This window comes from Anthonomus grandis, chromosome 20, assembly GCF_022605725.1.
Source record: "Anthonomus grandis grandis chromosome 20, icAntGran1.3, whole genome shotgun sequence".
Taxonomy (NCBI): Eukaryota; Metazoa; Arthropoda; class Insecta; order Coleoptera; family Curculionidae; genus Anthonomus; species Anthonomus grandis.
The window spans coordinates 7,727,055-7,754,966 of NC_065565.1; the positions used below are offsets into that span (position 1 = coordinate 7,727,055).

General features: G+C 35.2%; 2 protein-coding genes and 1 long non-coding RNA gene across 7 annotated transcripts; 2 read left to right on the top strand and 1 right to left on the bottom strand.

Annotated features, from left to right (window-relative positions):
• The first annotated feature begins 3 nt into the window (after positions 1 to 3).
• Positions 4 to 27,912, top strand: LOC126747795 (rabankyrin-5). Its single transcript, XM_050456595.1, has 18 exons — positions 4 to 142; positions 196 to 393; positions 455 to 600; positions 655 to 844; positions 901 to 1,070; positions 5,363 to 5,589; positions 5,648 to 5,834; positions 5,890 to 6,189; positions 8,859 to 8,992; positions 9,054 to 9,308; positions 9,364 to 9,461; positions 9,685 to 9,943; positions 12,737 to 12,919; positions 16,970 to 17,219; positions 18,330 to 18,478; positions 21,940 to 22,182; positions 22,596 to 22,759; positions 27,490 to 27,912. The coding sequence occupies exons 1-18, from the start codon at positions 139 to 141 to the stop codon at positions 27,648 to 27,650; spliced, it is 3,318 nt and encodes a 1,105-aa protein (XP_050312552.1). The 5' UTR covers positions 4 to 138; the 3' UTR covers positions 27,651 to 27,912.
• Positions 1,067 to 3,769, bottom strand: LOC126747797 (uncharacterized). Of its 4 annotated transcripts, none has more exons than XM_050456598.1 (4): positions 3,596 to 3,769; positions 1,689 to 1,758; positions 1,412 to 1,591; positions 1,067 to 1,355 (listed from the first exon to the last, which is right to left on the bottom strand). In XM_050456598.1, exons 2-4 carry the CDS (start codon positions 1,756 to 1,758, stop codon positions 1,099 to 1,101), a joined length of 507 nt encoding a protein of 168 aa, XP_050312555.1. In that variant the 5' UTR covers positions 3,596 to 3,769; the 3' UTR covers positions 1,067 to 1,098. The 4 variants fall into 4 exon arrangements, with proteins under 4 accessions (XP_050312555.1, XP_050312554.1, XP_050312558.1 ...); XM_050456597.1 differs by having other exon boundaries at positions 1,689 to 1,761; XM_050456601.1 differs by having other exon boundaries at positions 1,412 to 1,582; positions 3,596 to 3,766.
• On the top strand, positions 19,626 to 21,933 carry LOC126747798 (uncharacterized). 2 transcript variants are annotated; one of them, XR_007664411.1, is made up of 4 exons: positions 19,626 to 20,909; positions 21,082 to 21,110; positions 21,455 to 21,597; positions 21,770 to 21,933. It is a non-coding gene; the product is annotated as an uncharacterized LOC126747798 (long non-coding RNA). The 2 variants fall into 2 exon arrangements; XR_007664410.1 differs by having other exon boundaries at positions 21,082 to 21,597.

Here is a 27,912-nt window from a genome sequence, read left to right on the forward strand (position 1 = left end):
CACTTTTTTAATTGATAATATTTACTACCTTATCAGTATAATGTTATTATGATGTTTGAACCTTGAAAAAAACATCGACTTTAGGGCGGTTGCACTTACGCGTAACGTTTTAAAGACTCTGCCCCCTTTTCGATAAATATGGGTAAGTAACATGGAGTGTTAATTGAATACTGCAAACTACTAGAGTGTTTTCAGCCAATTCAGAAGTAATCAAGCTTCAGCAACACCTCAGCTTGCTTCAGCAAGAATATTCAAAGTTGCAAAAAAAGTATGAGGATCTCGAGGGGCGATGCTCCTCAAATTTCAATAACGGTTTTGCTTTAAGGCTTGTTAATATCATCAGCGGCTTGCATGCCTCCGATACTTTTAGTGATATTCGAATAAAACTAGCAGGTAAGTACTATATATAGGAAGTAGTGTGCATATGCAGAAGCAATTTTTTATGCCTTGGAAGCTGAAGAGACCGTTCCAGCCCATAAACTGGTACTGGCAGCTCGCTCCAAACTGTGGGACGAGCAGTGCTTGAAACCCTTAAGCGAGCTAGACTGGTCTGATATAAACCTTGAGGTTGCCAAACTGATAATTCTCTGGTTGTATAAGGTAAAAGCGATTCAAGTGAATCAGAACTTTTACTTCTTTATTAACTTACCTTAGGGGGAAGTTAAGTTCATATCAGACGAACTTACCTTGCTAGTAATGAGGCAGGCTTTCCAATTTAAAATCGAGGCTCTAGTGGAATCTTGTGAGCACCATTTAATTTCTACAGTAGACACAAGGAGTTGCGTCAAGTTTTACAGTGCGGCCGAGGAGATTCAAGCGGCCAATTTGAAAGAGTATTGTTCAGGTACGAGAGTTTTGAAGGCTAATCACTTGAGTTATTATGGAAATTCTTACTTGAAGGCCTAATATCCACTCATTGGGACGAACTGAACTCGTCAGACTTTGAGGATATGAGTGGGCCGTTACTGTATAGCATGTTAAAAAATAAAACTCAACTTCCATTACATTCCGCTGTGAGATTGCTTAGAGAGGACGTGGTTTTTTTGTGTTTACTGGAAAACTCCAATCGGGTAAGTGATTTTATTTAATCCTTAATTATTATATATAACATAAGGTAAAAGTGACTAATATATAGAGCAACGGTGAGTATCTACTATAGTTGGCTGCATTGCACAGATCCCCCGTGCAATAGCAATGTTCCTCCACTATAGCTGTCCTAACTCGGTCCTTGGTAACGTTACAGCCTTCCTGATAACCCTCCCTTATAAGGGTTTGATAGTGCCATTTGTTGTCCTGCAGTATCTGACTGATTTCCCTCTGTTGGGCGCAGTACCTCTCGGTACCATTCACTTCTTCTATATATAAAGGAAAAATTCAATCTACCATCGAAAACTTCTTCTGTCCTACTTACTTCCATTTAATTTGGTGAATCTGTTGGTCTTGACACACCAAGTCGAGTAGGGACAGTCCACTATGAACCTCTCCGATAAGTCGAAGTCCTTGCAAATGGGGATGGTGTCGGTGTAGACAAATGAGGCCACCTTGCAGCGGTAACATTGGATCGCTTCTGAACCTTTACCGTCTAGAATCGCTTTGATTTATTAATATATCATCCTATAATTGCTCAATATTGAAGATAAGAGAGAGAGGTTAAGGTTAATGTGTCTTTTTTTAATTGCTCGACTTACTTTGAACTAAAATGACTACTATCAGGGTCAGCCATCGGTTTTGTAGTTGCTCCATGGTACTTTTGACCATCTGCTGAAATATAAAAACGGTTCGTCTTCATGTTGGGTTAAATGGGACTGATATTGTATCAGTTTGGACCTACGGAAGGCCTTTGATAGGGTAAAATTACATTACATGCACTCAAAAACCTCTCTGGTCCATGGGTATTATGTTGAAAAATAGGGATTTTGCTGAATCATTTCTTACTGGTAAGGTGTGTGGGGTGGGTGGGGGGTGTAAGGGTAGTGTTGATGAAAAACGCGTTTTTTTGCAGGAAATAATCGTCTTAAAGGGAAAATTTAATAAGAAAATTATAGGCAATGAAAAAATCTTCATTTATTCAGAGAAGATTAAAAAAGACTTCAGATTAGTCCACAAATCAGGAATTTCTAAATTTGGACTATTAGAACCCAAGATATTCACTTGCCAATGAGAGACAAATTATTTTGTTCCTTACAGGCACTACTGGACTAAGAATTCCATTATCTTGACTTCTAGTCAACGGATTTTAGTGATTTTTTCAAAAAAAGACTAAAAAAGACTTCAGACTAGTCAATAAATCAAGAATTTCGAAATTTGGACTACTAGAACCCAAGATATTCATTTGCCAATGAGAGACAAAGTATTTTGTTCCTTACAGGCACTCCTGGAATAAGAATTCCATTATCTTGATTTCTAGTGAACGGATTTTAGTGATTTTTTCAAAAAAGACTAAAAAGGCTTCAAACTAGTCAATAAATCAAGAATTTCGAAATTTGGACTACTAGAACCCAAGATATTCACTTGTCAATGAGAGACAAAGTATTTTGTTCCTTACAGGCACTCCTGGAATAAGAATTCCATTATCTTGATTTCTAGTGAACGGATTTTAGTGATTTTTTCAAAAAAGACTAAAAAGGCTTCAAACTAGTCCACAAATCAATAATTTTTAAATTCGGACTACTAGAACCCGAGATATTCACTTGCCAATAAGAGACAAATTATTTTCCTCCTCACAGGCACTCCTGGACTAAGAATTCCATTATCTTGACTTCTATTGAACGGATTTTAGTGATTTTTTCAAAAAAGACTAAAAAGGCTTCAGACTACTCCACAAATCAAGAATTTCTAAATTTGGACTACTAGAACCCGAGATATTCACTTGCCAATAAGAGACAAATTATATTCTTCCTTACAGGCACTCCTGGACTAAGAATTCCAATATCTTGACTTCTAGTCAACGGATTTTACTGATTTTTTCAAAAAAGACTAAAAAAGACTTCAGACTAGTCCACAAATCCAGAAATTTCCAAATTCGGACCCCTAGAACCCAAGGTATCACAGTTCTATTCCAGGAACTTGGATACCTCCAAATTCTCCCAAAAACCTCACAAAACAGTCATTTTTTCATTCAATTCCAGACTTTTCAACATTTTCAAATTACTCTAAACCTCTGCACACTCAAATCCGGTCCTGTAAAGAGTTTTTTAACTCATTCCAGGCTTTTGGGCGTCTCCAAATTGCTCCCAAAAACCCCTGATTGAGTGATGATTGAATTTTCAAGACTTGTCTTGTTATACGATCCTTTAACGATTTCTGATGCTTCTCACACTGGATTTCTGAGTGTAATTATTAAGGTCGAAGGTCCCTCTGTGCCCTGGAGTGTCTCTAATACGGTTTTTACTGAATAAATTTGCACAAAAGTGATACAGAGACCCGATATAACTTAAGGTCAAAGAACTATTAATAATAATAATAATAATAATTAATAAAAAAAATATGTGTGGGCTTATCATCGAACCCAAAACACATGCGATGATAGATAGATAAACTGACCGCGTTTACAGTGTCTATTTTTAGATCTAGAACGATTATGCATGTTTTCTACCTGATTTTCGTGCTCAAACTCCCTCCGGACACGTTGAAACTGTACACGACTCACTTGCAGAAATACTACTAAATCATCGAACGCGATATTGAGTTAAATAGTGAAATTTGTTGTTGTAAATTTTGATTATCGCTCGCGTACACTGGAAATGCGCGCCTACATATTATAAATAAAATAACGTTCGTTTTTGCCGCGTTGCCAAGCCGAGGAGTATCCCCGGATCACGAGGTTATCGGGGGGTTCTCGAGGATCATTTTGACGCATAAAACACGGTTTTAGCTCAAATAGTTGCTGAGTTATAGCACTTTATGTGTCCAGGACAGTCATATCTTGCAAACATAAGTTCTAAATTGGATAATTTGAAAACTGTTCAAGGTATTTTTATGGGGTTTTCACTCACAGTTAGTGCGTTCTTTACTGAACAATTTGATATGCGAACGATTTTTGTGAGTTAAGAACTCATTGAGTTACAGTGAGTTTTGTGAGTCAAGGTCCAAGGGTTACAGGACTATATGTTTCCGTTACAGTTATATTTTACAAACATAAGTTCCAGGTAGGTTAATTTAAAAACTATTCAAGGCATTTTTATGGGGTTTTCACTTACAGTTAGGATGTTTTTTACTGAACAATTTGATATGCTATTCATTGTTGTGAGTTAAGAACTCACTGAGTTACAGTGAATTTTGTGAGTCATGGTCCAAAGAGAAACCAAGAATCTTTCATCAAAGATTTTGAGTGCCACTGTAATAATATTAAGGAGATTTTTTTGGGAGGTTCTAATGAGGTTCTTGAGGATCATTTTGATACATAAAGCACATTTTTAGCTCAAATAGTTACTAAGCTACAGGACTTTAAGTTTCCAGGACACTTATATCTTGTTTCTACCAGATATGATTTATGTCTATAAGTTCCAGGCACGATAATTCAAAAACCATTCAACGCATTTCTATGGGGTTTTCACTCACAGTTAGGGTGTTCTTTTTAGAACAATTTAATGTGCTATTCATTGTCGTGAGTTAAGAACTCACTGAGTTACAGTGAGTCGTGGTCCAAAGAGGAACCAAGAATCTTTCATCAAAGATTTTGAGTACCACTGTAACAATATTAAGTATATTTCTTTGGGAGGTTCTAATGAGGTTCTTGAGGATCATTTTGATACATAAAGCACATTTTTAGCTCAAATAGTTACTAAGCTACAGGACTTTAAGTTTCCAGGACACTTATATCTTGTTTCTACCAGATATGATTTATGTCTATAAGTTCCAGGCCCGATAATTCAAAAACTATTCAACACATTTCTATGGGGTTTTCACTCACAGTTAGCGAGTTCTTTTCTGAACATTTTGATATACGAACGATTTTTGTGAGTTGAAAACTCATTGAGTTACAGTGAGTTTTGTGAGTCATGGTCCAAAGAGAAACCAAGAATCTTTCATCAAAGATTTTGAGTGCCACTGTAATAATTTTAAGGAGATTTTTTTGGGAGGTTCTAATGAGGTTCTCGAAGATCATTTTGATACATAAAGCACGTTTTTAGCTCAAACAGTTACTCAGCTACAGCCCTTTATGTTTCCAGGACACTTTCTTCTTATAGACACATGTTCCAGGCCCGATAATTCAAAAACTATTCAACGCATTTCTATGGGGTTTTCACTCACAGTTAGGGCGTTCTTTACTAAACATTTTGACACAAAATTCATACTCGTAACTTAATAACTCACTGAGTTACAGTGAGTTATGCACCTCACCAAAACGCGGCCGTTTCAGCTCGCGGACATCGTGAACGTTTGGTCCCAGCACGGGGAACTCCCACTGGACCTAGCGCTCACTTTAAAGAACCACAGCATCGCCGACACCTTGGTGCAGCATCATGCTGACCTGAACATCTCAGATCCCGCGGGGGAATGCTTATTATACAGGGCGATCAAACGGGGAAACAGCTTTGGCGCCCTCTTTCTTTTGGAGCATAAGTGCGACGTTAATTTAGTCACCAGGTACTAAATCGGGTGGGTGAGAGGGCCAATATGTCGCACTCACTCTTCCGTATTACAGGGAGGGAAACGATTCTGCGTTACATCTGGTGGCCGGATCGGTCCAGTTGGAGGAAAACCAGCGAATCGCGCGTGAATTAATTAAGAGCGGCATCGACGTGAATGCACGGAACCGTCTCGGGTATACCGCCCTCCATGTTGCCGTACAATCCGACAACAGGGCCGTATTTGACGCGTTAATCGCTCACGTAAGTTGTGGTACCACCGAATGACTCACGTTTGCCTCAATTTCTTTTCCAAAAGGATCAAATCGACGTTAACCTCAAAACAAACGACGGGCATCCGCCCTTGTACTTTGCCTACAGCAAACTGGACCTGGACGTACCGTACTACGTGCAGGAGTTGATCCAGAGGGGGGCAAAACTGGACCCGATCTACGCAAATCGACTTGATTTACTGCAGACGCTCATCGTTAACGGGAAAAGGAAGGCCGCCAGTCATTTGGTCCAGAAATTGACCGATCTGGACCATGTGAACATGAATGGGGAAACCGCTTTGCACCTGTGTTGCCAAAGAGGTTACGACGACGTGGCAACCTTGTTGGTACGTATTTTAGCCTCACTAGTTGGGAAATTATTTAATTGTCTTGTACGGTAATTATACGAGTTGTTTCGGGGATGCTGTGACCTTGTAACTGTTTTTCGAGGTCGTTTTAAGGTCACTCGAAGGTCGGTTCGCGGACACGTCTTCGGAATTCAATAACGATAACCCGATGAGGCTTGAAATTAATTAGAAGAGTTTGAGGTAACTTTGGTCATAACTTTACTTCTAGTGCTCAGATCGAGTTGATTTTTGTTTTAAAAGATTCTTTGGAGTGTTCTTAAGCTTTCATTGAAGGAATCATGGAAATCGATCCATTAGAACCATTTTTATCCAGTTTTTTGGAAAACATGTCCAATAGGAAAGACAGTCTGAGGTAACTTGGGTCATAACTTTACTTCTAGTGCTCAGATTAAGTTGATTTTTGTTTTAAAAGATTCTTTAGAGTGTTCTTAAGCTTTCATTGAAGGAATCATGGAAATCGATCCATTAGAACCATTTTTATCCAATTTTTTGGAAAACATGTCCAAGAGGAAAGACAGTTTGAGGTAACTTGGGTCATAACTGTACTTCTAGTTCTCAGATTGAGTTGATTTTTATTTTAAAAAATTCTTTGGAGTGTTCTTAAGTTTCCATTGAAGAAATCATGAAATTCCATGCATCAGAAGTATTTTTATTCAATTTTTTGGAAAAACATGTCCAAGAGCAAAGACAGTCTGAGGTAACTTGGCTCATAACTCCACTTCTAGTGCTCAGATCGGGTCGATTTTTGTTTTTGAAGATTCTTTAGAGTGTTCTTAAGCTTTCGTTGAAGGAATCATGGAAATCGATCCATTAGAACCATTTTTATCCAGTTTTTTGGAAAACATGTCCAATAGGAAAGACAGTCTGAGGTAACTTGGGTCATAACTTTACTTCTAGTGCTCAGATTAAGTTGATTTTTGTTTTAAAAGATTCTTTAGAGTGTTCTTAAGCTTTCATTGAAGGAATCATGGAAATCGATCCATTAGAACCATTTTTATCCAATTTTTTGGAAAACATGTCCAAGAGGAAAGACAGTTTGACGTAACTTGGGTCATAACTTTACTTCTAGTGTTTAGATTGAGTTGATTTTTGTTTTAAAAGATTCTTTAGAGTGTTCTTAAGCTTTCATTGAAGAAATCATGGAAATCGATCCATTAGAACCATTTTTATCCAGTTTTTTGGAAAACATGTCCAATAGGAAAGACAGTCTGAGGTAACTTGGGTCATAACTCCACTTCTAGTGTTCAGATTGAGTTGATTTTTGTTTTAAAAGATTCTTTAGAGTGTTCTTAAGCTTTCATTGAAGAAATCATGGAAATCGATCCATTAGAACCATTTTTATCCATTTTTTTGGAAAACATGTTTAATAGGAAAGACAGTTTGAGGTAACTTGGGTCATAACTCCACTTCTAGTGTTCGGATTGAGTTGATTTTTGTTTTAAAAGATTCTTTAGAGTGTTCTTAAGCTTTCATTGAAGAAATCATGGAAATCGATCCATTAGAACCATTTTTATCCATTTTTTTGGAAAACATGTTTAATAGGAAAGACAGTTTGAGGTAACTTGGGTCATAACTCCACTTCTAGTGTTCGGATTGAGTTGATTTTTGTTTTAAAAGATTCTTTAGAGTGTTCTTAAGCTTTCATTGAAGGAATCATGGAAATCGATCCATTAGAACCATTTTTATCCAGTTTTTTGGAAAACATGCCCTATAGGAAAAACAGTCTGAGGTAACTTGGGTCATAACTTTACTTCTAGTGCTCAGATCGAGTTGATTTTTGTTTTAAAAGATTCTTTGGAGTGTTCTTAAGCTTTCACTGAAGAAATCATGGAAATCCATGGATCAGAACCATTTTTATCCATTTTTTTGGAAAACATGTCCAATAGGAAAGACAGTCTGAGGTAACTTGGGTCATAACTCCACTTCTAGTGTTCAGATTGAGTTGATTTTTGTTTTAAAAGATTCTTTAGAGTGTTCTTAAGCTTTCGTTGAAAAAATCATGGAAATCGATCCATTAGAACCATTTTTATCCATTTTTTTGGAAAACATGTTTAATAGGAAAGACAGTTTGAGGTAACTTGGGTCATAACTCCACTTCTAGTGTTCGGATTGAGTTGATTTTTGTTTTAAAAGATTCTTTAGAGTGTTCTTAAGCTTTCATTGAAGAAATCATGGAAATCGATCCATTAGAACCATTTTTATCCATTTTTTTGGAAAACATGTTTAATAGGAAAGACAGTTTGAGGTAACTTGGGTCATAACTCCACTTCTAGTGTTCGGATTGAGTTGATTTTTGTTTTAAAAGATTCTTTAGAGTGTTCTTAAGTTTTCATTGAAGGAATCATGGAAATCGATCCATTAGAACCATTTTTATCCATTTTTTTGGAAAACATGTTTAATAGGAAAGACAGTTTGAGGTAACTTGGGTCATAACTCCACTTCTAGTGTTCGGATTGAGTTGATTTTTGTTTTAAAAGATTCTTTAGAGTGTTCTTAAGCTTTCGTTGAAGGAATCATGGAAATCGATCCATTAGAACCATTTTTATCCATTTTTTTGGAAAACATGTCCAATGGGAAAGACAGTCGACAGTCTCCCATGGTACCCCAGCGCTTTCGGTGCAACCTAAGCCGTTTTTTTTCGGTTTTAGCTCGAACGGGGCGCCAACCCCTCGATGTTGACCAACGAGCAACGACTCACCCCCGTCCACTACGCCGTAAAGTCCAATTCAGCGGAATGTTTACGGGCATTTATAAACAACAACAACAAAACTGAGGACAAACGGTAAACAACCCTTTAGTCCTTCTTTAATCCATTTAGACTTTCTAACGGAAATTTGTTTCAGTTTTAATATGCGCGACGTAAACGGAGACACCCCGCTCAGTTTGGCCCTGGGGTGCGGCTTTAAAGGGTTGGTACCGCTCTTAATTAAGGGCGGGGCGGACATTAACGTCCGTAACGGTCAAGATCTCACCCTGCTACATCAAGCGATCATGAAAGAGGACGCGGAAACGGCCCTTTACTTGTTGCAACACGGGGCCGATGTAAACGCACTCACTTCTCATAGCGAGACTCCCTTGCAATTGGCCATTTATTACAAGTGAGTCAGTCGATAGTAGTCGATTGTTTGGGGTCATTTATTTCATCCCTTGTAGGCTACCGGAGGTGGTGGACGCGTTGTGCAGCAAAGGGGTCGACATGTCCGTACGGGACGGGGCGGGGGTCTGCGCCCTCTGGGCCACTCTGGAATCCGGTAAGTCTTCTTTCTCCTTCTTCTCCTCCTCCTCCTCCTCCTCAACCGGTCAGGATCAGAACTATTTCCACGCAGTTCCTTCAGTTGTTCGTCCATCAGTCACCGGGGTCTAGGTCGGGTTTGCGTGCGGGCCAGTCGACGTATTTCTTTCCTGTTGTCGATTCCTACTTGAACATAACCCATAAATCTACAATTCATACTGTAGACTGTAGACCCTTTACAGGTGAAGAAAGAATCGCGAACATTCTGGTGAAACATGGGGCGGATACAGACTGTTGGACCTACTGCCCGGACGTCGGTTACCGACAGACGCTGCTGCACAGGGCCATCGACGAGAACAAAGAGGAGGCGGCCATATTTCTGATCAGAGCCGGCTGCGATCTACAGTCGCCCCGTATACCGGAAGGAGGGAGTGACGCGGTCAAAGATCTACAGACGCCGTTGCATTTGTGCTGCGTGTGGGGACTCGAGCCGGTCGCGAGGTAACAAAAACGGGCCCTGGTCCGGTCAATTTTTACGCTAGACCGACGTTTTTGCCCTCGAATCCGTCCTCACGGATCGCGCTATAACGGTGTGAAAGAATTATGAGGATATCTTGGGGAGTTTTCGAGTTATGAGCAAAAATGTCTGATGACTTCAAATTTGGTGGTTATGGGACCTTGGTGGACAAAATTGCCTTTAACTCAAAGGGTTTTTGAGGTACAAGAACCGTTTTGGTACGGAATTGTTCGGAAAGAAACACACTTTCTTGCACTAAAACCCTTTTAATCGAGTTCCAATTATTTCTCAAAATATTAACCAGAAAAGTGAGAATTTGCTAAGGACATTGATAAAAAAACATGCCTCAACCAAAAGTTCGATAACTTTTGAAATTGTTTGTCTAGATCGACGTTTTTACCCTCAAATCCATCCTCAGGAATCCCATTATATTGCAGCGAAAAAATCATGAAAATATTCCCAGTGGTTCTCAAGTTATATCCAAAAATGTCCAGTGATACCTAAAAATGTTGGTGTTGCAATATGAGTATGAAAGACTCAAATTTGGTCAGTCTTGGACCATGAGGGACAAAATTGCCTCTAACTCAGAGAGTTTTTGAGGTACAAAAACCGTTTTGGTATGGAATTGTTGGGAAAGAAACACACTTTCTTATTCAAAACGCCTTTTAATCCAATTTTATTTATTTCTCAAAATATTAACCAGAAAAGTGAGAATTTGCTAAGGAAATTGATAAAAAAACATGCCTCAACCAAAAGTCCCATAACTTTTTAAATTTTTTGTCTAGATCGACGTTTTTACCCTCAAATCCATCCTCAAGAATCACATTATAATGGTGTAAAAGAGTTATGAGGATATCTTGAGTAGTTTTCAAGTTATGATCAAAAATGTCTGATGACTTCAAATTTGGTGGTTATGGGACCTTGGTGGACGAAATTGCCTTTAACTCAAAGGGTTTTTGAGGTACAAGAACCGTTTTGGTACGAAATTGTTCGGAAAGAAACACACTTTCTTGCACTATAACCCTTTTAATCGAGTTTCAATTATTTCTCAAAATATTAACTAAAAAAAGTGAGAATTTACTAAGGAAATTGATAAAAAAAACATGCCTCACCCAAAAGCTCTATAACTTTTGAAATTTTTTGTCTAAATCGACGTTTTTACCCTCAAATCCATCCTCAGGAATCCCATTACATTACAGCGAAAAAATCATGAAAATATTCCCAGTGGTTCCCCAGTTATACCCAAAAATGTCCAGTGGTACCTAAAAATGTTGGAGTTTCAAAAAGTCAATTTTGGTGGTTATGGGACCTTGGTGGACGAAATTGCCTTTAACTCAAAGGGTTTTTGAGGTACAAGAACCGTTTTGGTATGGAATTGTTGGGAAAGACACACACTTTCTTATTCAAAACCCCTTTTAATCCAATTTCATTTATTTCTCAAAATATTAACCAGAAAAGTGAGAATTTACTAAGGAAATTGATAAAAAAACATGCCTCAACCAAAAGTCCCATAACTTTTTTAATTTTTTGTCTAGATCGACGTTTTTACCCTCAAATGCATCCTCAAGAATCACATTATAATGGTGTAAAAGAATTATGAGGATATCTTGAGTAGTTTTCAAGTTATGATCAAAAATGTCTGATGACTTTAAATTTGGTGGTTATGGGACCTTGGTGGACAAAATAGCCTCTAACTCAAAGGGTTTTTGAGGTACAAGGACCGTTTTGGTACGAAATTGTTCGGAAAGAAACACACTTTCTTGCACTAAAACCCTTTTAATCCAATTCCAATTATTTCTTAAAATATTAACCAAAAAAGTGAGAATTTACTTAGGAAATTGAGAGAAAAACATGCCTCAACCAAAAGTTCGATAACTTTTGAAATTGTTTGTCTAGATCGACGTTTTTACCCTCAAATCCATCCTCAGGAATCCCATTATATTACAGCGAAAAAATCATGAAATTATTACCAGTGGTTCTCAAGTTATACCCAAAAATGTCCAGTGATACCTAAAAATCTTGGAGTTTCAAAAAGTCAATTTTGGTGGGTCTTGGACCCTGATGGACAAAATTGCCTCTAACTCAAAAAGTTTTTGAGGTACAGAAATTGTTCTAATATGAAATTGTTTGGTAATAAATGGAGTTTCTTGCACTATAACCCCTTTGAGGATACACCCATCAGTTCTTAAGATATTCTCAAGGAAAGTTAGAACTTGTTTAAAAAAATAGCAAAAAAAAGTACTCCAACCAAAACAGCTGTAGTTATTTCAATTTTTTACCCAGATCGACGTTTTTACCCTCAAATCCATCCTCAGGAATCACACTACGACGACGTAAAAGAATTATGAGAATATCTTAAGTGGTTCCCAAGTTACAACTAAATCAAGAGAACTATAATCCCTAGTTTGTACTATTTTGAGACACTCGGTATACCGGTCGGGACAACGAAGCTCCAACGTGCAACAGACTAAAAATCATTCGACCCTAGGTTAAGTTAGAGAGAGAGTGAGAGAGAGAGCACCACAGACATCGAACTTCTCGTTTACCAGACCGGTATATTAAATTAATTTAATTCAGGCAAATTAAAAAAATCATTTAATTATTAACTTATTACTCTCTCTCTCTTTCTCTCTTTCTATTACACTACTTCATCCCCTGTCTCCGTTCTTGTCCCACTCATTCATAAATATACCGGTATGGCAAACGAGCGAGGGTTTGGCGTGCACCTTCGTTATTTATTGTTGTCGTCTCTTAATTAATTAAATGGTCTTGATCAGGGCCTTAATTGAACATGGGGCGAACGTCAGCGCGAGAGATGCGGAACTGCGCACGCCACTGCACTGCGCCATCGAGAACCGACAGGAGGAGATCATCGATCTCCTGTTGAACGTGCCCGAGATCGATCTGAGTCTGTTGGACAAAAACGGGCTGTCGCCGTTCGCGTGTGCCCTCACCCACAGGTAAGAAATGGTTGAATACACGTTTAATTTTGGTTGAAATGAAATGAGTTGAATTTCGGAATTATTGTTATATAAAAGTTTAAGTGTGGTATATTGTATACTATTCGAGGAGGTTTATAAAATGGTATGAGTAAAAAATTGATAACTCAACAAGTAATGGACCAATTAACTTGCAATCTTCTCTTATTGATTCGCGATAGTTCTCTTTATAGTTACAAGAAGTTTCAAGTAAATTGCTCTTGATTTGAATTTTATATGAATTTTTAAAGTTGGGCTAAAATTATTTTCAGACTGTTTTTAGTAAAAAAATTATAACCTAAAAACTAATAGAGCAATTAACTTGCGACCTTCTCTCATCGATTAGGAATAAATCTCTTTACAGTTACAAGAAGTTTCAAGTAAATTGCTCTTGATTTGAATTTTTTATGAATTTTTAAAGTTGGGCTAAAATTATTTTCAGACTGTTTTTAGTAAAAAAATTATAACCTAAAAACTAATAGACCAATTAACTTGCGACCTTCTCTCATCGATTAGGAATAAATCTCTTTACAGTTACAAGAAGTTTCAAGTAAATTGCTCTTGATTTGAATTTTTTATGAATTTTTAAAGTTGGGCTAAAATTATTTTCAGACTGTTTTTAGTAAAAAAATTATAACCTAAAAACTAATAGACCAATTAACTTGCGACCTTCTCTCATCGATTAGGAATAAATCTCTTTACAGTTACAAGAAGTTTCAAGTAAATTGCTCTTGATTTGAATTTTTTATGAATTTTTAAAGTTGGATTAAAATTATTTTCAGACTGTTTTTAGTAAAAAAGTTATAACTTAAAAACTAATAGAGCAATTAACTTGCGACCTTCTCTCATCGACTAGGAATAAATCTCTTTATAGTTACAAGAAGTTTTAAGTAAATTGCTCTTGATTTGAATTTTTTATGAATTTTTAAAGTTGGGCTAAAATTATTTTCAGACTGTTTTTAGTAAAAAAATTATAACCTAAAAACTAATAGAGCAATTAACTTGCGACCTTCTCTCATCGATTAGGAATAAATCTCTTTATAGTTACAAGAAGTTTCAAGTAAATTGCTCTTGATTTAATTTTTTTATGAATTTTTAAAGTTGGATTAAAATTATTGTCAGACTGTTTTTAGTAAAAAAATTATAACTTAAAAACTAATAGAGCAATTAACTTGCGACCTTCTCTCATCGATTAGGAATAAATCTCTTTACAGTTACAAGAAGTTTCAAGTAAATTGCTCTTGATTTGAATTTTTTATGAATTTTTAAAGTTGGGCTAAAATTATTTTCAGACTGTTTTTAGTAAAAAAATTATAACCTAAAAACTAATAGAGCAATTAACTTGCGACCTTCTCTCATCGATTAGGAATAAATCTCTTTATAGTTACAAGAAGTTTCAAGTAAATTGCTCTTGATTTGAATTTTTTATGAATTTTTAAAGTTGGATTAAAATTATTTTCACACTGTTTTTAGTAAAAAAAATATAACCTAAAAACTAATAGACCAATTAACTTGCAGTCTTCTCTCATCGATTAGGAATAAATCTCTTTATAGTTACAAGAAGTTTCAAGTAAATTGCTCTTGATTTGAATTTTTTATGAATTTTTAAAGTTGGATTAATTTTATTTTCAGACTGTTTTTAGTAAAAAAATTATAACTTCAAAACTAATAGACCAATTAACTTGCAGTCTTCTCTCATCGATTAGGAATAAATCTCTTTATAGTTACAAGAAGTTTCAAGTAAATTGCTCTTGATTTGAATTTTTTATGAATTTTTAAAGTTGGATTAAAATTATTTTCAGACTGTTTTTAGTAAAAAAATTATAACTTAAACACTAATAGAGCAATTAACTTGCGACCTTCTCTCGTCGATTAGGAATAAATCTCTTTATAGTTACAAGAAGTTTCAAGTAAATTGCTCTTGATTTGAATTTTTTTATGAATTTTTAAAGTTGGGCTAAAATTATTTTCAGACTGATTTTAGTAAAAAAATTATAACTTAAAAACTAATAGACCAATTAACTTGCGACCTTCTCTCATCGATTAGGAATAAATCTCTTTATAGTTACAAGAAGTTTCAAGTAAATTGCTCTTGATTTGAATTTTTTATGAATTTTTAAAGTTGAATTAAAATTATTTTGAGACTGTTTTTAGTAAAAAAATTATAACTTAAAAACTAATAGACCAATTAACTTGCAGTCTTCTCTCATCGATTAGGAACAAATCTCTTTATAGTTACAAGAAGTTTCAAGTAAATTGCTCTTGATTTGAATTTTTTATGAATTTTTAAAGTTGAATTAAAATTATTTTGAGACTGTTTTTAGTAAAAAAATTATAACTTAAAAACTAATAGACCAATTAACTTGCAGTCTTCTCTCATCGATTAGGAATAAATCTCTTTATAGTTACAAGAAGTTTCAAGTAAATTGCTCTTGATTTGAATTTTTTATGAATTTTTAAAGTTCGATTAAAATTATTTTCAGACTGTTTTTAGTAAAAAAATTATAACTTCAAAACTAATAGACCAATTAACTTGCAGTCTTCTCTCATCGATTAGGAATAAATCTCTTTATAGTTACAAGAAGTTTCAAGTAAATTGCTCTTGATTTGAATTTTTTATGAATTTTTAAAGTTCGATTAAAATTATTTTCAGACTGTTTTTAGTAAAAAAATTATAACTTCAAAACTAATAGACCAATTAACTTGCAGTCTTCTCTCATCGATTAGGAATAAATCTCTTTATAGTTACAAGAAGTTTCAAGTAAATTGCTCTTGATTTGAATTTTTTATGAATTTTTAAAGTTGGATTAAAATTATTTTCAGACTGTTTTTAGTAAAAAAATTATAACTTAAACACTAATAGAGCAATTAACTTGCGACCTTCTCTCGTCGATTAGGAATAAATCTCTTTATAGTTACAAGAAGTTTCAAGTAAATTGCTCTTGATTTGAATTTTTTTATGAATTTTTAAAGTTGGGCTAAAATTATTTTCAGACTGATTTTAGTAAAAAAATTATAACTTAAAAACTAATAGACCAATTAACTTGCGACCTTCTCTCATCGATTAGGAATAAATCTCTTTATAGTTACAAGAAGTTTCAAGTAAATTGCTCTTGATTTGAATTTTTTATGAATTTTTAAAGTTGAATTAAAATTATTTTGAGACTGTTTTTAGTAAAAAAATTATAACTTAAAAACTAATAGACCAATTAACTTGCAGTCTTCTCTCATCGATTAGGAACAAATCTCTTTATAGTTACAAGAAGTTTCAAGTAAATTGCTCTTGATTTGAATTTTTTATGAATTTTTAAAGTTGAATTAAAATTATTTTGAGACTGTTTTTAGTAAAAAAATTATAACTTAAAAACTAATAGACCAATTAACTTGCAGTCTTCTCTCATCGATTAGGAATAAATCTCTTTATAGTTACAAGAAGTTTCAAGTAAATTGCTCTTGATTTGAATTTTTTATGAATTTTTAAAGTTGGGCTAAAATTATTTTCAGACTGTTTTTAGTAAAAAAATTAAAACTTAAAAACTAATAGAGCAATTAACTTGCGACCTTCTCTCATCGATTATGAATACATCTCTTTATAGTTACAAGAAGTTTCAAGTAAATTGCTCTTGATTTGAATTTTTTATGAATTTTTAAAGTTGAATTAAAATTATTTTGAGACTGTTTTTAGTAAAAAAATTATAACTTAAAAACTAATAGACCAATTAACTTGCAGTCTTCTCTCATCGATTAGGAATAAATCTCTTTATAGTTACAAGAAGTTTCAAGTAAATTGCTCTTGATTTAAATTTTTTATGAATTTTTATAGTTGGATTAAAATATTTGAGGTGTAGTAATCCAGTATAAAAATTAAATAAATAAATCCCTTGTCAATGTTTTTAAATACCTGTAGGTATAATTCCCTCCCTTTTATAAAAAAAAAAAACAGAATAGTATATGATACACGTACATTCAACAATCGAATACACGCATATTCAACGATAATAATACACGACGTGTCGGGACTGGTTCCCACAGGAACCACAAGGCCGCCCGAGCGATTCTGGACAAACAACCGACCGCCTCGGAGCAGTACGACAGCAGGGGGCGCAACTTCCTCCACGTGGCCGTCAAGAACGACGACGTCGAGAGCACGTTGTTCCTCTTAACCGTCAACGTGGACGTCAACTCGAGGGTGCGGGACGCGATCATGACGCCCCCTCTACATTTGGCCGCGCGTTACAGCGGCGAAACGTTACTGCGCAGCCTAATTTTGGCCGGGGCACGTGTAAGTCTCCAGTTTTTATAAAAAAAAAATCACGAGGCGTTAGATCTGGAAGGCGAGCGGGCCATTGAAGGGGTCCACGGCGTCCTATAGGTGTAGGAACTGGATAATTTTACTGTCTTTACGTTTAAAGGAACGTCTTGTAGTAATAATTGTGGCGGGTCGTGTCGAAATTGTTATACAATCAAAAAAGTGTCTTCTTATTCTTTAAATTTCACTTTTTATTTGGGAAACTCTATATAAAAAAACAGGATGTGTTGACCTCAGAAAAAAAACACACGGGGTTAAATCGGGGAGGCGAGGAGGCCACTGAACGAGTCCACGCAGCCCCACCGTGTAGGAACAACTTGTTTTGTTTTCTTGAAATTTGGTGCCTGAATAATAATTATTTTACAATTCCAGCAGGCAGTTGAACCATAAATTTCTTAAGATATTCCCAATATTTGATTAGAAAACCTACCCCTAATTAAAACAGCCGTAGCTACCTCAATTTTTAACCTAGACCGACGTTTTTACCCTCAAATCCATCCTCAGGAATCACACTATAATGGTGTGAAAGAATTATGAAAATATCTTGAACGGTTTTGAAGTTATGATCAAAAATGTCTGATGTCAATGTGGTTCTAAAGACTTCAAATTTGGTGGCTTTAGGACCTCGATGGACAAAAATGCCTCTAACTCAAAAAGTTTTTGAGGTACAAAAATCGTTCGCATATGAAATTGTTTGGTAAGAAATGAAGTTTCTTGCACTAAAACCCTTTTGAGGATACACCCATTAGTTCTTAAAATATTCTCAAGCAAAGTTAGAATTTAAATTAATTTTAAGTTAAAAAAAAAGTAGCAAAAAAAACTGCCTCAACAAAAACAGCCCTAGTTACGTCAATTTTTACGTCAAACTGACGTTTTTACCCTCAAATCCATCCTCAGGAATCACACTATAATGGTGTGAACAAATCATAAGAATATCTCAAGTAGTTTCCAAGTTATGGCCAAAAATATCCGGTACTAAATAAAAATCTGGTATTTCCAAAAGAATTGATAAAATACATAGTGTAATGTCAAGATTGTATAATTAGTAGGCCTTGATATGGTTCAGAATTAATAAATTCGCAGGTAAACGACCGTGACGCTCAGAAACGTACGGCGCTCCACGTAGCGGCGGAGGCGGGAAACTCGGCCGCCGTTGCCGCCCTCTTGCAGAACAACATCGACTATGACGCGGTCGATATGGCGGGCGATAACGCCCTCCACGTCGCCGTCAGGTAAGGTTCGATTGTTTTTTAAGGTTTAGAACACTTTAAGGAATGTTTTAAGACAAAAATCAATGAAATCTGAGCACTAGAAGTGGAGTTATGACCCATTTACTTGAAACTGCCTATACTTTTGGACATGTTTTCCAAAAAATTGGATAAAAATGGTTCTGGTGCATGGAATTTCATGATTTTTTTAATAAAAGCTTAAGAACACTCTAAAGAATCTTTTAAAGCAAAAATCAACTCAATCTAAACACTAGAAGTGGAGTTATGACCCAAGTTACCTGAAACTGTCTATACTTTTGGACATGGTTTTCCAAAAAATTGGATAAAAATGGTTCTGATGCATGGAATTTCATGATTTCTTCAATGGAAGCTTAAGAACACTCTAAAGAATCTTTTAAAACAAAAATCAACTCAATCTGAGGACTAGAAGTGGAGTTATGACCCAAGTTACCTGAGATTGTCTATACTTTTTGACATGGTTTTGTAAAAATTGGATAAAAATGGTTCTGATGCATGGATTTCCATGATTTCTTCAATGGAAGCTTAAGAACACTCCAAAGAATCTTTTAAATCAAAAATCAACTCGATCTGAGCACTAGAAGTGGAGTTATGACCCAAGTTACCTGAGACTGTCTTTCCTCTTGGACATGGTTTTGAAAAACTTGGATAAAAATGGTTCTGATGCATGGAATTTCATGATTTCTTCAATGGAAGCTTAAGAACACTCTAAAGAATCTTTTAAAACAAAAATCAACTCAATCTGAGGACTAGAAGTGGAGTTATGACCCAAGTTACCTGAGACTGTCTTTCCTCTTGGACATGGTTTTGAAAAACTTGGATAAAAATGGTTCTGATGCATGGAATTTCATGATTTCTTCAATGGAAGCTTAAGAACACTCCAAAGAATCTTATAAAGCAAAAATCAACTCAATCTGAGCACTAGAAGTGGAGTTATGACCCAAGTTACCTGAGACTGTCTATACTTTTGGACATGTTTTCCAAAAAATTGGATAAAAATGGTTCTGATGCATGGAATTTCATGATTTCTTCAATGGAAGCTTAAGAACACTCTAAAGAATCTTTTAAAACAAAAATCAACTCAATCTGAGGACTAGAAGTGGAGTTATGACCCAAGTTACCTGAGACTGTCTATACTTTTTGACATGGTTTTGTAAAAATTGGATAAAAATGGTTCTGATGCATGGAATTTCATGATTTCTTCAATGGAAGCTTAAGAACACTCCAAAGAATCTTATAAAGCAAAAATCAACCCGATCTGAGCACTAGAAGTGGAGTTATGACCCAAGTTACCTGAGACTGTCTATATTTTTGGACATGTTTTCCAAAAAATTGGATAAAAATGGTTCTAGTGCATGGAATTTCATGATTTCTTCAATGAAAGCTTAAGAACACTCCAAAGAATCTTTTAAAGCAAAAATCAACTCGTTCTGAGCACTAGAAGTGAAGTTATGATCCAAGTTACCTCAGACTGTCTTTCCTCTTGGACATGTTTTCCAAAAAATTGGATAAAAATGGTTCTGGTGCATGGAATTTCATGATTTCTTTAATGAAAGCTTAAGAACATTCCAAAGAATCTTTTAAAGCAAAAATCAACCCGATCTGAGCACTAGAAGTGGAGTTATGACCCAAGTTACCTGAAACTGTCTATACTTTTGGACATGGTTTTGAAAAAATTGGATAAAAATGGTTCTGATGCATGGAATTTCATGATTTCTTCAATGGAACCTTAAGAATGCTTCAAAGAATCTTTTAAAGCAAAAATTATCTCGATCTGAGCACTAGAAGTGGAGTTATGATCCAAGTTACCTCAGACTGTCTTTCCTCTTGGACATGTTTTCCAAAAAATTGGATAAAAATGGTTCTGGTGCATGGAATTTCATGATTTCTTTAATGAAAGCTTAAGAACATTCCAAAGAATCTTTTAAAGCAAAAATCAACCCGATCTGAGCACTAGAAGTGGAGTTATGACCCAAGTTACCTCAGACTGTCTATATTTTTGGACATGTTTTCCAAAAAATTGGATAAAAATGGTTCTAGTGCATGGAATTTCATGATTTCTTCAATGGAAGCTTAAGAACACTCTAAAGAATCTTTTAAAGCAAAAATCAACTCGATCTGAGCACTAGAAGTGGAGTTATGACCCAAGTTACCTCAGACTGTCTTTCCTCTTGGACATGTTTTCAAAAAAATTGGATAAAAATGGTTCTAATGCATCGATTTCCATGATTTCTTCAATGGAAGCTTAAGAACACTCCAAAGAATCCTTTAAAGCAAAAATCAACTCGATCTGAGCACTAGAAGCGGAGTTATGACCCAAGTTACCTGAAACTGTCTATACTTTTGGACATGGTTTTGAAAAAATTGGATAAAAATGGTTCTGGTGCATGGAATTTCATGATTTCTTCAATGGAAGGTTAAGAACACTCCAAAGAATCTTTTAAAGCAAAAATCAACTTGATCTGAGCACTAGAAGTGGAGTTATGACCCAAGTTACCTGAAACTGTCTATACTTTTGGACATGGTTTTGAAAAAATTAGATAAAAATGGTTCTGATGCATGGAATTTCATGATTTCTTCAATGAAAGCTTAAGAATGCTTCAAAGAATCTTTTAAAGTAAAAATCAACCCGATCTGAGCATTAGAAGTGGAGTTATGACCCAAGTTACATGAAACTGTCTTTCCTATAGGACACGGTTTTGAAAAAATTGGATAAACATGGTTCTGATGTATGGAATTTCACGATTTCTTCAATGAAAGCTTAAGAACACTCCAAAGAATCTTTTAAAACAAAAATCAATTCGATCTGAGCACTAGAACTGGAGTTATGAGCCAAGTTACCTCAGACTGTCTTTCCTCTTGGACATGTTTTCCAAAAAATTGGATAAAAATGGTTCTGATCCATGGAATTTCATGATTTCTTCAATGAAAGCTTAAGAATACTCCAAAGAATCTTTTAAGGCAAAAATCAACTCGATCTGAGCACTAGAAGCGGAGTTATGACCCAAGTTACCTGAAACTGTCTATACTTTTGGACATGGTTTTGAAAAAATTGGATAAAAATGGTTCTGGTGCATGGAATTTCATGATTTCTTCAATGGAAGGTTAAGAACACTCCAAAGAATCTTTTAAAGCAAAAATCAACTTGATCTGAGCACTAGAAGTGGAGTTATGATCCAAGTTACCTGAAACTGTCTATACTTTTGGACATGTTTTCCAAAAAATTGATTAAAAATGGTTCTGGTGCATGGAATTTCATGATTTCTTCAATGAAAGCTTAAGAACACTCCAAAGAATCTTTTAAAGCAAAAATCAACCCGATCTGAGCACTAGAAGTGGAGTTATGACCCAAGTTACCTGAAACCATCCCTCTCCAACCCTTTCAACTTCTAACCTCCAATACGCACTTAAAGACTCTTTATAGACCAATAAGAGGGCGATTTTAGGGAGGGACACGTGAACGTCGCGCGCACCCTCCTGACCGAATCCCGTCTGAACGCGGAACAAATGAACGTCAAAGGGCGCAATCCGTTGCACGAACTCTGCAGGTGCAACAAGGACAACGTGGCCGCCGTCATCTGCGAACTCTTTCTCGAGTGCATGCCCGAGTATCCGATTAACGCGCCCGACGTTTACGGAAACTCACCCTTACTGTTGGCTTACATGAAGGGAAATGGGAATTTGTGCAGGTGATAATTAATGATGAAATATCACCCCCTTTATACAGGGTGGTCCATTTAAGTGGAGACTGATCGCAATATCTCTAAACGTGTGTAAATTTGAATGGTTTCCAGAAAGCCATAAAATGGCGTCATTGGTTTGACCTTGAGTGGACGTCTTCAAGGTCAAATGAAGGTCAACTTCACTTTAACGCTAAATCAGGTACTATTAAAAAAAATTGAGGTTTCTATGCAAAAAAAGTGAAGTTGACATTCATTTGACCTTGAAGCCGTCCACTCAAGGTCAAACCATTAAAACTTCACCAGAAACATTTTCTGGATCCTACACCTTTAGTTTTCGAGATATTGCGATCGGTCTCCACTTAAATGGACCACCCTGTATATGAAGGGGTCACAGTAATCGGGGGGGGGTCTTTTTCAAGGGTCCTGGTTAAAGCGAACGCGTGCCTGGGGGCGGAAAACGCCGATAAAGTGACCGTTTTCAATTATCAAGTGCCCAGCAAGCAGCTGTTGACGAAGATGTTAGATCAGGTGTGCCAGCCGGCCCCTTGGGCCCACACCGACGGATGTCAGGAGTGTGGCAAAGGTACGTCACCTTGTTTATTTTTTGTTACATTTAATATATATTCCTTATTAACAACATCACACTCGTGACTTCTAAATATATTTATGCGCCAATATTTCGAACTCTACTGCACTGAATTGACAATTGACTGTCGACGGCGACGTGATTTTTTATACGCTCGACTGACCATGATTCCGGAAGATTCGCGGTCCTTCGAGTTATTTTTTGTTGTGATCATTTATCCTCGATTTATTAAGATTTTTACCTTGAAACTAATTAATTAATTAGTCATTCAACATCATAATCATCAACTAAATGAATTATTGAATAATAATAAATCTTTTAAAATTCACAAGTATCCTTTGGACACTACTATCTGGATGCCGTATATCCAGACCTACCGCAAGCCTTTCACTTGAACAATACTAATGTGTATAACTTGTGCCAATTTTACACTTTGTATGCCCTGATGATGGACGCCGCTATGTCCGAAACACGTTTCGAGAATTTTATATGAATGGAATTATGTGAAATAAACAATTGACAATTGGGTGACTGTGGGATTGTCATTGTACGTTAAAGGGATTTTCAAAAAAAAAAAAAATTTCACTTTTTTCACCCTAAAATCTTTTGGTTTTTTAAAAAATCTTATATAACTTCTTTATTTTTCGATTTACCGCGAAATGTTATTCTTTACGATTTGTTCTATTTTTGAATAGGAATCTAATGATAAAAGAAAATTTTTTAGATTCCCAATAGTTTTTGAGAAAATGAGGAAAATCTGTTTTGGAGTTTTTCCAAATTTTCTGGAAAACTACTGGACTTAAAAATTATTTTTCTATTGCATTTGATGCGCATTGAAATTCTAAACAACTTTTGTTCAAACAATTTTTTTGTGCAACCAATAGTTTTCCAGAAAAAAAATTAAAACCGAAATTATGGACATATTTCCAGGGTACCCCTTTGGATTTTTTGAGGAGGACTTTTTTGGAAAAATCGGGTATAACTTTTTTTCTGTACATTTTTCAAAAAAGTGTTATAAGACTTTTTTGTAGTGTTTTAAGTGATTTATCGATTTGCCAAAAAAAAAAAAAATTTTTCAAAAAAAATTTTTTTTAATTTCTCACTCGAAAATTTTTGCAATTTTTCAAAAATCCTCCATAACTCTTTTATTTTTCGATTTACGGCTAAATGTTATTCTTTATGATTTGTTCTATTTTTGACTAGAAATCCAATGCTAAAAAAATTTTTTGATTATTCCCAGTAGATTTCGAGAAAATTAGAAAAAACTGTTCACAGGTTTTTCCCAATTTTCTGGAAAACCATTCGATTAAAAAATTATTTTTTTATTGCATCAGATGCGCATCGAAATTCCAAACAACTTTTGTTTAAACAATTTTTTTGTGCAACCAATATTTTTCCCGGAAAAAAATAAAAACCGAAATTATGGACATTTTTCCAGGGGTACCCCTTTGGATTTTTTTAGAAAGGGAAAATCAGGTATAACTTTTTCCAGGTACATTTTTCAAAAAAGTTTTATAAGACTTTTTTGTTGTTTTTTAAGCAATTTATCCATTTCTAAAAAAAAAATAATTTTTTTCAAAAATTTTTTTTTCCAAATTTTTTTATCAAAAATTTTTCAATTTTCCAAAAAATCTTTTATAACTTCGTTATTTTGAGATTTACGGCAAAATCTTATTCTACATAATTTGTTCTATTTTTGATCAGGAATATAATGATAAAAGAAAATTTTCCAAATTCTCAATAGTTTTTGAGAAAATGAGAAAAATCTGTTTTGAGGTTTTTCCCAATTTTCTGGAAAACTACTGGACTTAAAAATTATTTTTCTATTGCATTTGATGCGCATTGAAATTCCAAACAACTTCTATTTTAATAATTTTTTTCTCCAACCAATAGTTTTCCAGAAAAAAAATAAAAACTGAAAAAATGGAAATTTTCCCATGGGTACCCCTTTGGATTTTTGACACAGGGAAATTCGGGCATAACTTTTTTTTAGTGCATTTTCCAAAAAAGTTTTATTAAGCTTTTTTGAATGATTTTCGATGTTCTATCGATGTACCAAAAAAAATTTAAATATTTTTGAAAAAAAAATTTTTCACATTTTTCATAAAAAATTTAAGATTTTTTCAAAAATTGTCCATAACTTCTTTATTTTGACATTTACGACTAAAAGTTGTTCTAGATGATTTGTAGCATTTTTAACAAGGAATCCGATGGCAAAAGAAAATTTTTAATATTCCCAATAGTTTTCGAGAAAAGTTGGGAAAACTGTTTAGAGGTTTTTCCAAATTTTCTGGAAAACTACTGAAGGTAGAAATTATTTTTTTGTTTCATATGATGCGCATTGACATTCCAAACAACTTTTGTTTTAACGATTTTTTTTATCCAGCCAATAGTTTTCCAGAAAAAAAATAAAAACCGAAATTCTGGACATTTTCCCAGGGGTACCCCTTTAGATTTTTTCAGAAAGGGAAAATCGGGTATAACTTTTTCCAGGTACATTTTTCAAAAAAGTTTTATAAGACTTTTTTGAAGCCCTTTGGGCAATTTATCCATTTCCAAAAAAAAAATTTATTCATAAAATTTTTTTTTTCAAAAAACTTCAAATTTTTCCAAAAATTTTTTTTTACAAATTTTTCCATTTTTCCAAAAATCTTCAATAACTCCCTTATTAATCAATTTTGGACAAAATGTTATTCTACATAATTTTTTCTATTTTTGAATAGGAATCGAATGCTAAAAGAAAATTTTAAATTTTCCTAATAGTTTTCTAGAAATGGAGAAAAAACTGTTTATGGGTTTTCCTCAATTTTCCAGAAAACCTCTTTTTGTACTTCTTAACAATATAACTTATAATAACTCTACAAGTTATAAACCTCCAACTCGTCAATTTCTCTCTCTCTCTCAAAAGTGTCTTTTCTTTCTCCTTTTCTCTCTTTCATTCAATAAACGAATTTTTTTAGTATTTCATACAAGTTTCCAGGGTCTACAGTTATGTAGTAGTAAGTAGATGCTTGTAAGAAACTTCCAAGTCTTTCTAACTCTCTTCCACGCACTTAAAAGTATTTGAGTGTCTATTCCAGGCATTTGAGGTACTTTGAGTGTCTGTAAGTAACTTTTGAGTCTTCCCAAGTCTTTTCCAATCATTCGAGAGTATTTGAGGGTCTTTTCCAGTCATTTGAGACACTTTAGATGCTTGTAAGAGACTTTCGAGTCTTCTTAAGTGTCTTGAGAGTTACTGAGTGTCATTTCCAGGCATTTGAGGCACTTTGAGTGCCTGTAAGTGTCTTTTGAGTCTTCCTAAGTCTTTTCCAATCACTCGAGAGTATTTGAGGGTCTTTTCCAGTCATTTGAGACACTTTAGATGCTTGTAAGAGACTTTCGAGTCTTCTTAAATGTCTTGAGAGTTACTGAGTGTCATTTCCAGGCATTTGAGGTACTTTGAGTGTCTGTAAGTAACTTTTGAGTCTTCCCAAGTCTTTTCCAATCATTCGAGAGTATTTGAGGGTCTTTTCCAGTCATTTGAGACACTTTAGATGCTTGTAAGAGACTTTCGAGTCTTCTTAAGTGTCTTGAGAGTTACTGAGTGTCATTTCCAGGCATTTGAGGCACTTTGAGTGCCTGTAAGTGTCTTTTGAGTCTTCCTAAGTCTTTTCCAATCACTCGAGAGTATTTGAGGGTCTTTTCCAGTCATTTGAGACACTTTAGATGCTTGTAAGAGACTTTCGAGTCTTCTTAAGTGTCTTGAGAGTTACTGAGTGTCATTTCCAGGCATTTGAGGCACTTTGAGTGCCTGTAAGTGACTTTTGAGTCTTCCTAAGTCTTTTCCAATCACTCGAGAGTATTTGAGGGTCTCTTCCAGGCATTTGAAGCACTTTGAGTGCCTGTAAGTGACTTTTGAGTCTTCCCAAGTCTTTTCCAAACACTTGAGAGTATTTGAGTGTCTTTTCCAGGCATTTGAGACACTTTAGATGCTTGTAAGAGACTTTCGAGTCTTCTTAAGTGTCTTGAGAGTTACTGAGTGTCATTTCCAGGCATTTGAGGCACTTTGAGTGCCTGTAAGTGACTTTTGAGTCTTCCTAAGTCTTTTCCAATCACTCGAGAGTATTTGAGGGTCTCTTCCAGGCATTTGAAGCACTTTGAGTGCCTGTAAGTGACTTTTGAGTCTTCCCAAGTCTGTTCCAATCACTCGAGAGTATTTGAGGGTCTTTTCCAGGCATTTGAGACACTTTAGATGCTTGTAAGAGACTTTCGAGTCTTCTTAAATGTCTTGAGAGTTACTGAGTGTCATTTCCAGGCATTTGAGGCACTTTGAGTGCCTGTAAGTAACTTTTGAGTCTTCCCAAGTCTTTTCCAATCATTCGAGAGTATTTGAGGGTCTTTTCCAGGCATTTAGGGTTCTTCTTTCAATAATTAACTTTTAGTAAATTCCACTTGAGCCAAAAACAAATGATAGAGGTACTGACAGTAGAACTGCTTGGGGTTCGGTCAGAAGCTAATAAATTGCGCGTGTTTCGTCCCTAAAGGCATCATCAGACTTGATGGAAGAAGCTTCCTGAGAATCAGCGTTTAAATATTGTTTTTCCTTGTGATTTGTAGCAGCCGTTGATCAGGTCTGAAGATGAGCCTTTAGGGGGGTGAAACACGTGCGATCGGAAGTGAATTTAGTGTGTGTCCTTTTCTACCGGAAAAACTGCAACTTCCGGTTCGATTTTCTTTTGTTTTTGCAGGGTTTTCGATAACGGTGCGTCCGCACCACTGCAGACACTGCGGCCGTTCGTTGTGCAACAGATGCAGCGACCAGGAGGTGCCGATCGTCAAGTTCAACGAGCACAAACCGGTCCGCGTGTGTCAAGTCTGTTTCAACGTGTTAAAAACGGGAGTGTGTTGATTGATTGATTGATTGTTGTAAGTGCGATTAAAATTTTTTTATGAAAACATTTTGAAAATTATTTTAACCAACTTTAAAAATTCATAAAAAATTCAAATCAAGAGCAATTTACTTGAAACTTCTTGTGATTATAAAGAGATCTATTGCCAATGGAGGGCGGAGTCGATCGGCGATTGTATTTTAGTCTAGCTATATAAGGTCACTTGATTAGCTTTTGTGGGAGATGCCGACGTATTATGTTCAAATATATTTTTAAAATGTG